The following is a 14770-nucleotide window of genomic DNA, read 5'->3' on the forward strand; positions in this document are numbered from 1 at the left end:
CCCATCACAGACGAGAACTTTATCAAATACTAGATCATTACTAAGAAACAGCGGGCACGGCTTTTGGACTTCACGATGGGGCCGAAGAAGAAGACAGGCCCCGCCGCAGAGACGCTCAAGAAAACCATCCGACCGACCTCTGAACCTCAACCCTCGGATGACTTCCTACGGTCATTGCCGCCGCCTCCGGACAATTGGACAGACGAACAAGAAATTACGCTCTTCAAGGCAATAATAAAATGGAAACCTGCAGGTACGACAGCGTACAGGACTACTAGTGCTGCTGCGATACAATAGCCAGGTGCTTACAAGTCAATTGCCATTTGAGTAGGGATGCACAAACACTTTCGGATGCTATCCATCGCGAACTTAATGAAGAACCACGGTGTTGCCGATACTCATACGAATATACCTGGGATATGGAAGAAGCTAGAGAGCTTGTACTATCTAGATGCAGTGGATGATCAGGTAGGCCAACGAAAGCCCTGATGGACAAGACATTCAAGACGTGAGCTAAAGCTCTAGATAGGAGGAGACAGATGATGGATATGAATCCCCACCTACGACCGACTTCGATCTCCCGGACGTTGATTACTATGAACTGAAAATGAGTCGCCGCTTCGCGACGGAGCCTTCACCCGAACCCGAACCCGAAGAAGAAGAAGACGAGGAGGACGAGGAGGAAGAAGAGGAGGAAGAGGAGGAGGAGGAAGAGGAAGAGAAGCCGACGACGAAGGCTGGGCCTCGGAAACCCGCCCCGAAACAGAACAAAGAAACTAAAGCAGATACAAGGCGTGGGAAGCGGAGGGAAGTCGAAGAAGAGAAGGAGGAGGAGGAGGAGCAGGAGGAAAATAGCGAGGCAGATGAGACTGAAGAGGGTAATTCAATTCCTAGCAGTTGTAGCCAATTGATAAGCAATTTTACTGACACAATCTCAGAACCTGCAGCTCCTACTCAGACAAAACGCAAAGGGAGGGCTACCAGAGCGAAGTCAGCGGGTACCGGGACGGCGAAGTCTACACCGGCTCCGGATGACAAAAAGGAAGACGCCAAAAAGAAGACCAAAGGAAGAGTAGCAGTCAAACCAAAGCCACAGCAAGCTAAACGCGGGCGTCCCACTACTAAGAAAAAGGAAGAGAAACCCGAACCTGAACCCGAGGAAGAGGAGGCGGAGACAGATGAGGAAGGAGAGGGCAGTGAGGAGGAAGGGGAAGAGGATAGTGAGGAGGGTAGTGAAGGGGAGGAGGAAGAGGAAGCAGAAAGTGGGGAAGAATCGGAGCCGCCGTCCCCAGCTTCCACGAAGCGATCAAGATCAGTCGCTTCTACCCGTGCGCCTCCAAAGGGGAAGAAAGCAAAGATCCAAAAGGAAACCGTGCGAAGAAGCTCGCGGAAAAAATAACACGGTCCACACGTTGCTCTAAATTTACACGGTCTTATATTACTGATGGCCTATTTGAGTACTTACATTCTCCCTCTACATCTTCAGCGTCATGCCCAGCCTTTGAAGCTTTTTTTTCTTTCTTTTCTTTTTCAGGATACCCCGCATATTACTTCATGATCATGGTCTGTACGGCGTTGTCTATTTTATTTATCCTATTATCCAATATCATCTACCTACTCCTATTATACCTCCCACTTATTTTACTATCCATCTATATTTTTTGAAGGCAAAAAACAAAACTAAAAGAACTCGAATGATGTGGCATGGAAATCGGATCACAATTCCTACGAAAAGACAGGTCGACATCTGAAAGCTATTACGTTAGTTGCCGCCTTCTGTTCTATGCAAGCTGCAACTGATGACCTTCTCGATGCCATCGCCAAGCGGTTGGCCGACCCTGGATTCGAGCAAACGGTCCCGGTCAGCTGCTGGATATATGCAAGTCCTCCGTCCACCCCGCAGCCCAAATGCACTGTCCGGGCCCCCACACCGCTTTGGATTCCATTTTTCCACTCCGTTGCTCCGATCACAAGCTTGTTCCCGGCTAGCAGAATTAACTTTGGTTTCGGGCCTTTTCTTACAACTTCCAACTTGCCGAATTTAACCCATCCACATTCCTGTCGTCCCAACTTCCGCGAAACCTCTAGTATTTAAGATCAGCCATCCGGTCCGCACCTCTCGACGCCGTTCGACGCATTCCTCCGCCCACAGCCGTTGACCCATCCACGCTCCGATCACAATCTCCTTCCCAACTATTTGTTGTGGGGTATCCGATCGAACGGCTAACTTAGAGCCCCTCTGTTGTTCTGTTGTGCCTAAACACACCCGCGGAACACAGCCAACATGTGGAGTGTGATCAGCCGAGGCTCCAGAACTCCGACAGCTTCACGGATTTTCGCCCAGAGAGCGCCTGCACTTGCCTCGGTCCCAAGGCCGACACCATCGCCTATTCTGTTAGCTGTAAGTCTCCGTCATAAATATTATTTTCCCTCTCACTTTACATTCCTTTATCTTCCTTTGCATTTGTAAAAATTTTCCTTTCACTTTTTTTTACATTTTGATTTAAGCCGCTCGGTTGTATGCCGTATCATTCCGTGAGATATAGTTTACTAAAACTTCATCGACTATACAGAGCAGGATGGCTCCAGCTTCAAGGAAAATGAGCTCCCTTCCCGAGGGTAAGCATTCTTCGGTCTCTTGACCGAGTCTATATCGGTCTACCCCTTTGTCAAATCATGCGCGCTAACCTTCTTCAAGGCTACAAGGAGGACAGCACCAAAGGTGCCATGTTGCGCTTCGAAGAATCCCTTCCTCGCCTCCCCGTCCCGACACTCGAGGAAACCGCTGCAAAATACCTAAAATCCGTCCACGCGATCGCTTCCCCAGAAGAGTATAACAAAACTTCCCAGGCGGTAAAGGAATTTATTGCACCTGGTGGCAAGGGCGAGGCTCTGCAAAAGCAGCTCGTCGCAAAACAGGCAGATCCCAATGTAAAGAACTGGATGTTGGATTGGTGGAACTTCTATGCCTATCTTGGATACAGAGATCCTGTTGTGCCATATGTTTCGTACTTCTATTCTTATCGAGATGATAAGAAGAGAAGGGACCCAGCTAAGAGAGCTGCTGCCGTCGTAACTGCTGCCCTGGAATTCAAGAAGATGACCGATAGCGGCAGCTTGGAGCCAGAATATATGCGCAAGGCCCCAATCAGCATGGACAGCTACCAATACATGTGGAACTGCTCCAGAATACCTGCCAAGCCAGCAGACTATCCCCAGAAGTACAATCACGAGGAGCACAAATACTTCATTGCCGTCCGAAAGAACCAGTTCTTCAAGATCGAGCATGAGGTCAACGGTCAACAGTTGAGCACTGCTGAGCTAGAGCAACAATTCAAGAGAGTTTACGAACTTGCTAGCGCCCAGAAGGTGCCAGCCGTTGGTGCATTGACATCCGAGAACAGAGACATCTGGACGGATGTCCGTCCAAAGCTCATTGCTGCTGGTCCAGGAAACAAGGAGGCTTTGGAGGCTCTTGAGGCTTCGGGATTCGTTATCTGCCTCGATGACACCGCCCCAGTTACCCTTGAGGAGCGCGCTCGACAATACTGGCACGGTGATGGCCAGAACAGATGGTATGACAAGCCACTTCAGTTCATCATCAACGACAACGGTACTGCTGGATTCATGGGAGAGCACTCAATGATGGACGGTACACCAACCCACCGACTGAACGATTATATCAACGATCAGATCTTCAACAACAAGCTGGACTTCGGAGGCTCTGTCCGATCACACCTCCCAGAACCCAAGGCTGTCAAGTTCACCCTGAACAAGGAAGTTGAGCAGGCTATTGATGCTGCCGAGGCCCACTTTGCCGATCTCATTGGCCTCCACGAACTCCGTGTTCAACAATACCAAGGCTACGGAAAGGGCTTGATCAAGAAGTTCAAGTGCTCCCCAGACGCCTACGTCCAAATGATCATCCAGCTTGCCTACAAGAAGATGTACGGAAAGAACAGACCAACCTACGAGTCCGCTGCCACCAGAAAATTCCAACAGGGTAGGACCGAAACATGCCGAAGTGTTTCCGACGAGTCGGTTGCCTTCTGCAATGCCATCACAGACCCTGAAGTCGATGACAAGACTGCCCGTGAATTGTTCAGAAAAGCCATCAACGCTCACGTTAAGTACATCGCTGAGGCTTCTGAAGGAAAGGGTGTAGACAGGCATCTATGGGGATTGAAGCAATTGTTGAAGCCAGGCGAGGAAGTTCCAGCTATCTACCAGGACCCCACCTATAGCTACAGCTCCAGCTGGTACTTGTCAACATCGCAGCTATCTAGCGAGTACTTCAACGGATACGGATGGTCTCAAGTTATTGATGGTGGCTGGGGTATCGCTTATATGATCAATGAGAACAGGTAAGCCAATTATAAAATTCTTAAAATTAAATTAACTCAAGCTAACTTGTGTTTTTAAATAGCATCCAATTCAATGTTGTCTCCAAGAAGCTCGGAGCCGAAAGAATGTCGTTCTACCTCCGCGACGCTGCCGATGACCTTCGCACGTTGATGGAGGCGGAATTAAATGCCCCAACAGCTAAGTTGTAGGTTAATTGTACATATCTATATTCCCAAAGGTTTGTGAGAGGCGGGATTTCCTATTCTTTTCCTTTGTTATCTTGGGCATTTGCGAAGGCGAATTGTTTCTTTTATCTGTGCTGGATAGATAAACAGTTGATATCTAGATTTATTTTTTGTTGGCACATTCGCCATAATTCTTGTGCTTATCGGAGGGGTTTTATACCAAGGCCAGGATCTTGTAGATAGATGGATATATTTTTTTACACTTCGTCTGCTGTCTACAATAGCGGTGCTTACTCTAGATACAACTAATACACCGTGTTTTATATTATCCTACTTGGTGAATTTCGATTCAACGTTATACAATTATAACAAGTTCCTCACCGGGTTCGCGAAAGGGTTTAAACTGTTTCCGAGCCATATCTCGAGAAGTAGATACCATGCCCTCAACTTCAAATTGGGGCTTGCGAATTTATCCAGTATTATGACGTCGGTTCTGAAACTCCCTCGGTGTGTCCAACTACGGCAGTTGAAGGACAGGCACCTGAGTTAGTACCGAGGCCAATAGCAGGCCCGGAACCAACCGACGGAAATAAGTCGAAGCTAAACTTGCATTTGCCCTCGGGAAAAAATCCTTTTTAGTGGAACACTCGGCCTAGCCTCGTGGCCTGCAGCACCTTTCGCAGTGTCCGTCGTACAAAAACCAACCCCGCCTCCACCATCCTCGTTGTCGGCGTGGATTGGCTGCCCTGCACGCAAACTAAAAGCCAGAAAATCTCGAGGGCGAGGGTTGCTGACACAAAGATACAAATTGATGGCGATTGATGGCACTAAACTTTAGTGAAGTGTGCTACCTCGTCCGTTATAGTCTCGGGACCTTTTCTCCATGCGTATGCCCCATTGTAGGTGCATCTTGAATTCTAAGCCAAATCCCAGCTATAACTAGGTGCTATAGTTAACTTGCATAGTCCCGGAGCATAGACAGTTCGAGACTGCCTAATTGTAGCAGTCCCGTGAACTTCCACATGGCAGCACCGTGAGAATTGACTGGATAAAGAAGCATTCTGCGACGATACCCCGCCATCGTCTTCGAATGATCTCACATCCTACCACCAGAGCAGCAGCTGGTAATATAGGTAGCTCACCTGCTGCACCCGCATGGTACTGTGGGTGCTAGCATGCTAAGAAACCAAGTGAGCACCGAATTGAAAACTGATCCCTCATTATAATTTATAAGACTGGGGTTACGTACGATGTGGGCTGCAAGCGAAAGTTCATATAACCGATGTTGCATACCCTGCAGCTACAGAGCTGTGCAGCTCAGCTTCAACAGCATCTAAATCGCCAAAACAAACACGTCCAAGCTCCAATTAACTGCGATTGACTACGATTTTCGACATTCAGGTTTCAGCTGTATTGATTTCAGCCCCGCGGCCGGGCGGCGCATCTAAGCGATGACACGTAGCGATGATATGCACCATATGCATCAAGTGCCTAGCTCGAAGAGGGGACATGGGGGGGAGGTACTAGATAAGAGGAAGACATTCCTGCTAAGACGTAGACGTATGTTTCAATTGAACCCTTTCCCTTACCATCGATCGGAATTCGGCACATCAGCGAAACCCAGCCTTCTAGGGTTTTTTTTAGTCTAGAGATTTCAATTGATATCCGAAGATTCATTTCTATTTAATTAACTTCAAACTTCTTGTATCTCTTTCCCTTCCGATTAAATTGAGAACTTATATCATCTACACCAGGTTTCATTCAAGTTCAGTTTACACTTTTATAAAATAAACAACAGCCCCTCCATTTTTCATTTTTCATTCTTATTTATTTTCACTTCAAGCACTTGAATCTATATCGATTAAGCTACCCCGCAATCTAACGTATTCAAAATGGGTGAAGGCGGTTTCTTGAACGTCGTCAATGGCACCCCCTACGACTGGGTTGTCACCAGTACAACGCAACACAAGATGAAGAGTTGGGACGCACAATGGCAGCCTAATGGAAAGTACCTTCGCATCCCGAAGAGTAAGTTCATCCCGACTTCAATAAACCAAAATTGCAAAATAAAAAGGTAGAAACGAGGACGAGAGTGGATACAAGAGAGCTTAACAGTGCTTAATACTAACTAACTAATGGGAAAAAAATAGAGGGGGGGAGTTCTCGTATCTACATTGAATGGGGCTCCGGTTCGCATCCAGGCGGTGATGTCGGTATCCACATGGAGGGCACCGATTACAGATTCATGCTCCACGCCTGGTCGAATCGTGGATTCTACATTTGGGCTGAGTTTCAAACTTTCAGTGTTCAGGGTTATTCCCAGGGAGCCAATGACCAAACCGGCCTTAACGTCAATTGGATCCATGATGGGGATGTTGCCTTCATTCTCTCCGGTGAGAACCCGGGCAACTTCTTCCCGAGCAATGGCCCAATCGATTGGATGCAAGCGTCCCTCGGTTTGATTGGCAATCGTCCTCTCAGAAAACTTTGTATACCGGGTAGCCACGATAGTGGTATGGCTATCAAGAACGGCTCGGGCACAATTGGAGCAACTTCAGACAATAGTTTAACCCAGTGGCAGAACATCCACGGCCAATTGGTTGCCGGTGCTCGATATTTCGACGTCCGTCCTTGTATTGGGAAAGGCAACAACGGAAACTCGAATGAGATGATGTGCGGTCATTATTCTAATACTAACAATAGCACGATTAAGTGGCAGGGCGTGAGTGGTGAATACATCCAAGACGTCATCAACTCAGTCAACCGTTTCTTGGTAGACGAAGGAAACAGGGAACTTGTCATTATTAATCTTTCGCATGCTTATAATACCAATCATGACTGGTATCGAGATTTTACCCCAGAAGAGTGGGAGCGGGTGCTCGACATGTTTACGAATCCGGAAACCGGCTTGAAGAACCTTTGGAAGATGCCAAAGGGTGTTCCAGGACGTGATCCCGCTACTGCGATTATATGGGACACACCTCTCAGGGATTTCATCGCGGGCGGTCCTGCAGTCGTTATCATTTCTGAAGATTTCAGAATAGCATCTGATAGCCGTTTCTCAGGCCAGGGTATCTTCAATAGATCTCAATACGACGTCAGAAATGAATACAGCAATTCCGATAAAAACGATCATATCATGAGGGACCAGTTTACGAAGATGCTGAAGCATGGTTTTACGACTGATCGGCTATTCTTGCTATCTTGGACTTACAGTCTCCAAGGCGCTGGTAACCTTATCCAGAACTTGAGGAAAAAGGCCGACGACGTGAATCGGTCTCTTTACACCACCCTTCCGCCAAAATGTAACCCGCAGACATTCCCCAATATTATATACGTCGACTCCTTTGGAGGTTGGAGAAAGGGTGAAAGGGATAATGGACATAATTCGGACCAGGGACATTATTCCTGGCAGGGCAGGAACATGGCTTCTCTTGCCATGGCTATCAATTGGATTACCAGTTGGAATGATGGTCCCGGAGCAGATAATACTGGTAATGCTCTCCAGGCACAATGGGACTCTCTACGCAACGAGGTGAAAAACGTTCAAAATTCGATGGGCACATTCGGAGGGTCTACCAATCAGCCTGAATACGTACAATTGGTGCAGTCGAAGCAAAATCTTCAGAGCCGGATGGATGAAATCCGTGCCCAAGAAAGATCTCACTACGGCATGGAATAGGTTTTGGAGGAGTTTTTGGTTCGTGGCGGGGTATACCGGTAATATAATTTTCTGGTCGTCATACATATATACATACATTTGTAGATTATAATTACTCTGCATATAGGTAACCATTTACTGACCCAACGATACATGAAGATAATATATATACATCTACTATTCTACACGTCAAAATGGATACCTATGGCCTTACTTAATATAATTTATCGCAATCCAGAATATCCACGCTGAGTTTGATCAAATTCAATAGCTGCTGGTTGCAATTGAGTTGACCCTGTTGGAACCCACCCCGGACCTTTTGATTGGCCCGATTGCCGGTTCCGATGCAGATTCCCAATGACTCCGTGCCTTCGCAAGGGTTCGATATTGAGCTTAACGCGTCTTCCAGTTTGATCAATTCAGCGCGTCACCGTATTTTTCCCTGGTGGCAACCCGCGATATCCCGTCGATACTTAAGTAAGCTTAAAGGGGTGGCTTTCCGCTTCTCTTTTCCTTCAGCTGCAAAATCCAACAGCTTTTGCTAGTGTTCCCCTAAGCTCGGCCGCTTTTCACTTAATTATAATCGTCCTGGATTACAAAGGGTATTGATTGCTCCTTTTGCTCCAACACAAAGAAACTGCGACGAATCTCTCTTCGGACCTCCTTATAGTATATCCAATTCACTGTAACGAGCAGCCTCATTCCAAAGCGAAAAGGTCGCCACTGTCACAATGCCAATTCCCAAATCACGAACGACAAGCACTTCGGCATCTCCACGTGCGCAAAAAGATAAGGATGTTTCCACAAGTCCAATCCAAGCTACATCCCCCACCACGCCAGCCGAAGACTACACCTCCTTCCGGGATGCCGGCGAAACAGAAGATACAATCATCGAAATCGAAAATGATCTCGTAACATCTAATATGAAAGAAGAGGAAGCCAAATATGAAGAAGAATCTAAACGTTTGCAGGAAGAAGAAGATCAGCAGCTATCCAAACAGTTGCAAAAGGATGGGTTTGATATGAAAGGGTTGGAATTCTTGTTGAAGAAGAGTACGATCTATTCAACAATTTTAACGTCACGGTTGGAAGAAAGCAGGAAGGCAAAGGCTGAGAGGACGACGAAAGCTGCTGCAAAGCCTGTTGAACAGAAGAAGCCGGTTGAGGAAGAGACAGGTAAAGAAAACAAACGAGCGACAAGGTCTGGTGCCACTGAGAAAGCCGCTGAGCCTGAGGCAAAACCGGCAGCGAAGAAAGGGAGAGGAAGGAAGGCTGCTGCCCCGGCGCCAGTCAAGAAACAAAACAGCATATTAACATTCTTCTCGAAAGAAAAACCTGAGGCTACAGCTGCCGTGAAAGATGCTTTGGGTGCAGCTGTTGAAGAGGATAAGACAGAAACGTTTGGAGCTACAGCTACCGAGCAGTTACATACAAGGCAGCCGAAGCTTGTAACCGGCTGTGTTATGAAGGAGTATCAGCTCGAAGGTCTAGAGTGGATGGCAAGTCTGTTTGAGAACGGTTTGAACGGCATTTTGGCGGATGAGATGGGTTTAGGGTAAGTGAAGCTTCCTGTAAAGGTACTGATGGAGCTTACAAACTAATAAATCTCTAGAAAAACACTCCAAACCATCTCCCTATTCGCATTTCTTCGTGAAATGCATGTATATGGCCCATTCCTGGTTGCCGCCCCACTATCTACGCTAGCAAACTGGGTCGATGAGTTTGCAAAGTTCACACCGGATATCCCTGTAGTTCTCTACCATGGAAACCCTCAGGAAAGAGAAAATCTCCGCGATACAAAATTAAGGACAAAGAACTATAGAAATGTTGGACCGGACTTTCCAGTTGTCTGCACAAGTTATGAGATCATCATGAATGACCGCAAGTATCTTGCTTCTTATGATTGGAAGTATATCGTCATTGATGAGGGCCATCGTTTAAAGAACTTCAATTGCAGACTTGTTAAAGAGCTTGAAAAATACCCATCGGCGAACAGGTTATTGTTAACGGGAACACCGTTGCAGAATAACCTTGTTGAACTATGGTCTCTACTCCACTTTCTCTTGCCTCAGGTCTTCAATGACGTCGAGAGCTTTCAGAGTTGGTAAGTTGCCCTGCATCTTATATGTAGTCTAGATTCTAACTTTGGAGAACAGGTTCGACTTCTCCGACCTCCAGCAAGAAGGGAAGAGTAGCGAAGAGATCAAAAAAAGCATGGCAGCTAATTTGGTCTCAAGTTTACATCAAATCTTGAAACCATTCTTACTCCGTCGTATGAAAACAGATGTTGAGCTGTCCCTGCCGAAGAAACGCGAGTACGTTCTGTACGCGCCATTATCCCAGACCCAGAAAGAGCTTTATCGACGAATATTAGACAAAGATACAGAAGAGTTTCTTATTGGTAAGCTGCTGGAAGCTTCGGGCGCCAATGCCGTGGCGAAAGCGATGTCTAAGAAGGGCACAAAAGGAACCGAAACTCCTAAGCGCAAGCGCGGGGATATGGAAGAGGAGGACCAAAGCAGTCTCTCTGTGCCATCGAAGGCGTTAAAAAACAGCAGGTCCAACAAGAAGTTGCGGGTCGACTACAAGGAAAAGAGTGATAGGCAATATTTCAAAGAGCTTGAAACTACTCCTACCCAATCCAAGGAAACTTCGCCAGAGCTCAGCGCAGAGCAAGTTGCCTACCAGGCGGCTGTTAGGGAGATAAAGGCCAAGAAGATGCAGAACCCAGTCATGCAATTGCGTTTGGCCTGCAACAGCCCACACCTGTTCTACTGGCCATGGGGTGATAAAGACCCAGACGAGACAATTGTCACAGAGAGCGGCAAGATGATGCTACTTGACCGTCTAATCCCAGAACTTTTCAACCGGGGCCATAAGGTTTTGATCTTCAGTCAATTCAAGGTCCAGTTAGACATCATTCAAGAATGGGCTACAACATTGAGAGGATGGAACTGCTGCCGTATCGACGGCTCTGTCAAGCAGGAGGATAGGAGAAGCTTAATAAAGTCTTTCAATTCTGATTCTGAACACAAGCTATTCTTGTTGAGTACAAGGGCTGGAGGTTTGGGTATCAACCTAACATCGGCGGATACCGTGATCCTTTACGATTCCGACTGGGTAAGTCTTATCTCAAATCCGGCGGATGATTTAAGTGTACTAATCGTTCCACTTTAGAATCCGCAACAAGATCTCCAAGCCCAAGATCGTGCTCACAGAATTGGGCAAACACGCCCAGTCATTGTATATCGCTTAGCTACTGCTGCTACAGTAGAACAAACGCTTCTTGAGAAGGCAGATGCAAAGCGCCGCCTCGAGAAGCTAGTCATTCAAAAGGGAAAATTTAAGTCTATGACTGCTACAAATACTAAAACAGAGGAACAGGAGTTCGCGGACTTGAGAAAGATCCTGATGAGCGACGACTTTGAGAAGTTTGATGTCGCAAAGGAGGGCGACGAAATCTTGAGTAATGAAGATCTGGAGGTCCTCCTGGATCGAAGCGACGAAGCCTATGAAAAGGCGGCTAAAGGTGAAACCAAAGCATCTGGTGTTTTCAAAGCAGTTGAGATGAAAAAGGTTTCAGAGCAGGATATTTTGGCGCAGATGTGATCGTGGATTTGGAGGAGACCTATCATATTGTCTCATTGTTGATATTGATATCTTTTCTTTTTGTTGGACAGCATAAAGCGGATGCATTTAGATAGCATGGCGCCCCGTCCTTTCAATTTCTTACGAATGCGCTTACGTTTTGGCGTCTTTAGAAGCTTTTGTTTTGAAATTCCTGTACAAACGGTTGTCCTTTTCAAGCTTCATGAAATACACTAAATCCTAAGGATACTAATACAATATATAATACTCATATTACCCCTACTTGCCCCATATACGGCTCATCCTTAAGTTTATAAACCTACAACCCCGCTCACTGATGTACATCTTTGTGTGCTACTAGAGCCTTATTCAAGCTCTCCCTCTGCAAGCAATTCTCAAACCTAAAGCTCGAGGCTATCTCGTCCAGCTCGTCAAAACTCTTCCCTTTGAAGTAATCAGCCCACTCTTGAACCAAAAACTCGGCCGTAAGTATGTTGATTGCAATCTTGCTAACCCGTGAGTCGTATGGAATGACCGGGTAAGGATACAGATTCCTATACTCGGGAGCGATATTCTTTGTGAGGTGCTCCCGGATCGGCTCGACAATATGTGCAATATGCACTTCATTTGTACCCCAGGAATCAATTGCCATACGCTGTTTCTTTTCCAAGAATGGTTGTAGGAGCTTCATGTATGGTGTGTCCTGGGAGACATATACCATACCTATTTTTCTCGTATTAGTATTGGTACTAGGCTCGCAGACGAACTTTATTTTGCAACTCCTCACCTTGAAATCCAATATCCTTGTAGGTCCAGATACTCCACGGAATCCTCTCCTCATCATAGATAGTTAACTGGTCGTCCAACAATTTCAAGCGGCTCTCATTAATCCTATCGCTATCGTCGCCATCGAACCACGGCCTCGCATAAACCGGTCCCCATTCTCCATTCCAGACCGGTAGATTATTTTGCAACATCCACTCGACTTTCTTATTATAGTTTTTTCTGACTTGCTGCTTTTGCTCTTCGGATCCTGTATACCACTCCTTCGATGCGGGGAATCCATAGCGTGAGTAATCATGAACACTATAGACTACATTCTCCCATTTTTGGCAAGTCTCCGAAGGCACAAAGTGTGAGAAATCCGAGCCAAAGGTGTTTCCGTCAAGGAAAAGGATGTGGTCGGGGTCGATGGCACGGATGGCGTTGTACACGCGGTCATACCAGAGCTGAAGACGATAGTGAGTTGGATCTGTGGGTTCGTTAAGAACGTTGTAACCTGCTATCCATGGGTTGGATTTATAATGCGCAGATAATTGTTCCCATAGCCAGATACCACGATCTTGGAAATCCTTGTGAGTCCAAAATTCAGGAATGTGGTGACCGACATCTGGAGAGAATAGTATACAATGCTTTGTTAGTTGATTACTTCCGCAATTGCTTGGAATGCAAAAAAAAAAAAGCTATGAAAGATGAGTTGTCGGTTTTTTCTCTTTGCTTACCTGCGTGCCAGTCACCATTTTGTCCACCCGGCGCAGTATGGAGATCTAAAATTGTGTAGATCCCATGATCTGCACATATATTAATAAGTCTGTCGAGATGCTTAAAACCCTCTGGTTTGAGAACTCTGGGGTTCATATCATCTTCAAAGTGTCGGTAGTTGAATGGTACTCTGATACAATTCAGTCCGAGGCTTTTGTAGAACTTGGCGTCGGATTCTGTAAAGAAGTATTCAAGAAACTATGTATTACACTATTAGTATGTATTTCATGTACCGGTACATGTAAATATGTATTTGAATATGAAATTGGATATTGATCCCTGCCGAGAAATCTAAAGAGAGGGGGGGTTCTCTTACCTTGTCAAAGAAGAAGTCCGACTTCTCTTGGCCTAGTACTTTCGAAAGGGCTGTTCTGATTTGATATTCTCGACCGGGATACCCTGAGATGAAGTTTTCCATATTCATCCATCCGCCAATGCCGGCCTGCGAATTTCATGCATGTTAAATACCCCTCCGACAAGAGAAATGCGTTGCTTTGGCAAAATTCCAACATGGTGAGGGGGAAGGATGGGGGTAACCACTTACCCCTCGAAGTAGGACGGTCTTTCCATCCTTATCTACAATATCGGTTCCTTTGACTTTGAGGATACCGGTCGTAGAAGCCGCTGCCATCTTGATCAAAGGCTATACTCAAAAATCCTTGACTTTAAATAAGATAGATATATTTAAAGGACTATAAGTTAAGAGGTCAAAGTGTTGATACCAAATGCACGCAAGTCTCGAGATCGATATACACCCAGAGTTATAAGCGTTCAAGACCCCAGAATATCTCGGTTTATATACAAATAACCTCCCTGGAGCTCTCCGCCTTTCCATGCCGGATGGCTTGCAGATTTCCATCATTCGTCTACCGTCCGACGCATCCTTCGGGTCAATTCTGCCTAATGTAACTCTTAAGATACATAGTAATTCGCTTGATCTTAGTTACGGCAGGCCCAGGGCGGGTCACGTCAACCCATGACCTTTTCGAACTTCGTTCCCCCGCAACAATTCGATCCGTCTCCAGAGTTTTAGCTTTTGAGGATTTGTAAAAGCAAAATTTCTTGGTTTTTTTTTGGGTGCCATTGCATTGTAATTGGGTGATTGATTCCGGTATTGTTCCGAACTGGGGTAGCTCTTTGGAAGCTGCTGGGTAAATACCGGATAAATTAAGCTCTGGCGGGTAGGCTTATCCTCGAGACGAAGACTAACATCCTGGGAAGGGCTTGTGGAACCATCTACACCCATAACGGATTCGGGGTTATGTAATTTAGTTTTAGTTGGAAGGAAGGAAGGAAGAGATATTTAAAACCAGAAAAATCTATATTCGTTTGAGCTCCATTCTGTGTTGAATCTATCGAACAGGTGTAAAAGTAAGTAGAGAAAGTAAAGAAGAGAAAAAGATATCGTATATGTACAAAAAAAGGTACCAGAACCAGGAGCAAATCGAAC

At 46.1% G+C, this 14770-nt stretch overlaps 5 protein-coding genes across 5 annotated transcripts; 4 read left to right on the forward strand and 1 right to left on the reverse strand.

Moving 5' to 3' along the window:
* Positions 1-75: 75 nt before the first annotated feature.
* On the forward strand, positions 76-1399 carry AOL_s00109g52 (uncharacterized protein; the record flags this gene model as incomplete). The annotated part of the gene is made up of 4 exons (XM_011126533.1): positions 76-253; positions 332-468; positions 530-878; positions 939-1399. The coding sequence occupies 4 exons, from the start codon at positions 76-78 to the stop codon at positions 1397-1399; spliced, it is 1125 nt and encodes a 374-aa protein (XP_011124835.1).
* Positions 1400-2284: 885 nt separating this feature from the next.
* AOL_s00109g53 (uncharacterized protein) lies at positions 2285-4553 on the forward strand (the record flags this gene model as incomplete). The annotated part of the gene is made up of 4 exons (XM_011126534.1): positions 2285-2401; positions 2574-2619; positions 2699-4364; positions 4427-4553. 4 exons carry the CDS (start codon positions 2285-2287, stop codon positions 4551-4553), a joined length of 1956 nt encoding a protein of 651 aa, XP_011124836.1.
* Positions 4554-6421: 1868 nt separating this feature from the next.
* Positions 6422-8211, forward strand: AOL_s00109g54 (uncharacterized protein; the record flags this gene model as incomplete). Its single annotated transcript, XM_011126535.1, has 2 exons — positions 6422-6557; positions 6680-8211. 2 exons carry the CDS (start codon positions 6422-6424, stop codon positions 8209-8211), a joined length of 1668 nt encoding a protein of 555 aa, XP_011124837.1.
* A 710-nt stretch (positions 8212-8921) lies between these two features.
* Positions 8922-11799, forward strand: AOL_s00109g55 (uncharacterized protein; the record flags this gene model as incomplete). Its single annotated transcript, XM_011126536.1, has 4 exons — positions 8922-9745; positions 9803-10294; positions 10347-11310; positions 11368-11799. 4 exons carry the CDS (start codon positions 8922-8924, stop codon positions 11797-11799), a joined length of 2712 nt encoding a protein of 903 aa, XP_011124838.1.
* A 310-nt stretch (positions 11800-12109) lies between these two features.
* AOL_s00109g56 (uncharacterized protein) lies at positions 12110-13951 on the reverse strand (the record flags this gene model as incomplete). Its single annotated transcript, XM_011126537.1, has 5 exons — positions 12110-12501; positions 12566-13168; positions 13281-13518; positions 13637-13762; positions 13865-13951. The coding sequence occupies 5 exons, from the start codon at positions 13949-13951 to the stop codon at positions 12110-12112; spliced, it is 1446 nt and encodes a 481-aa protein (XP_011124839.1).
* Positions 13952-14770: the final 819 nt, after the last annotated feature.

This window comes from Orbilia oligospora (assembly GCF_000225545.1).
Source record: "Orbilia oligospora ATCC 24927 unplaced genomic scaffold scaffold00109, whole genome shotgun sequence".
Lineage (NCBI taxonomy): Eukaryota > Fungi > Ascomycota > Orbiliomycetes > Orbiliales > Orbiliaceae > Orbilia > Orbilia oligospora.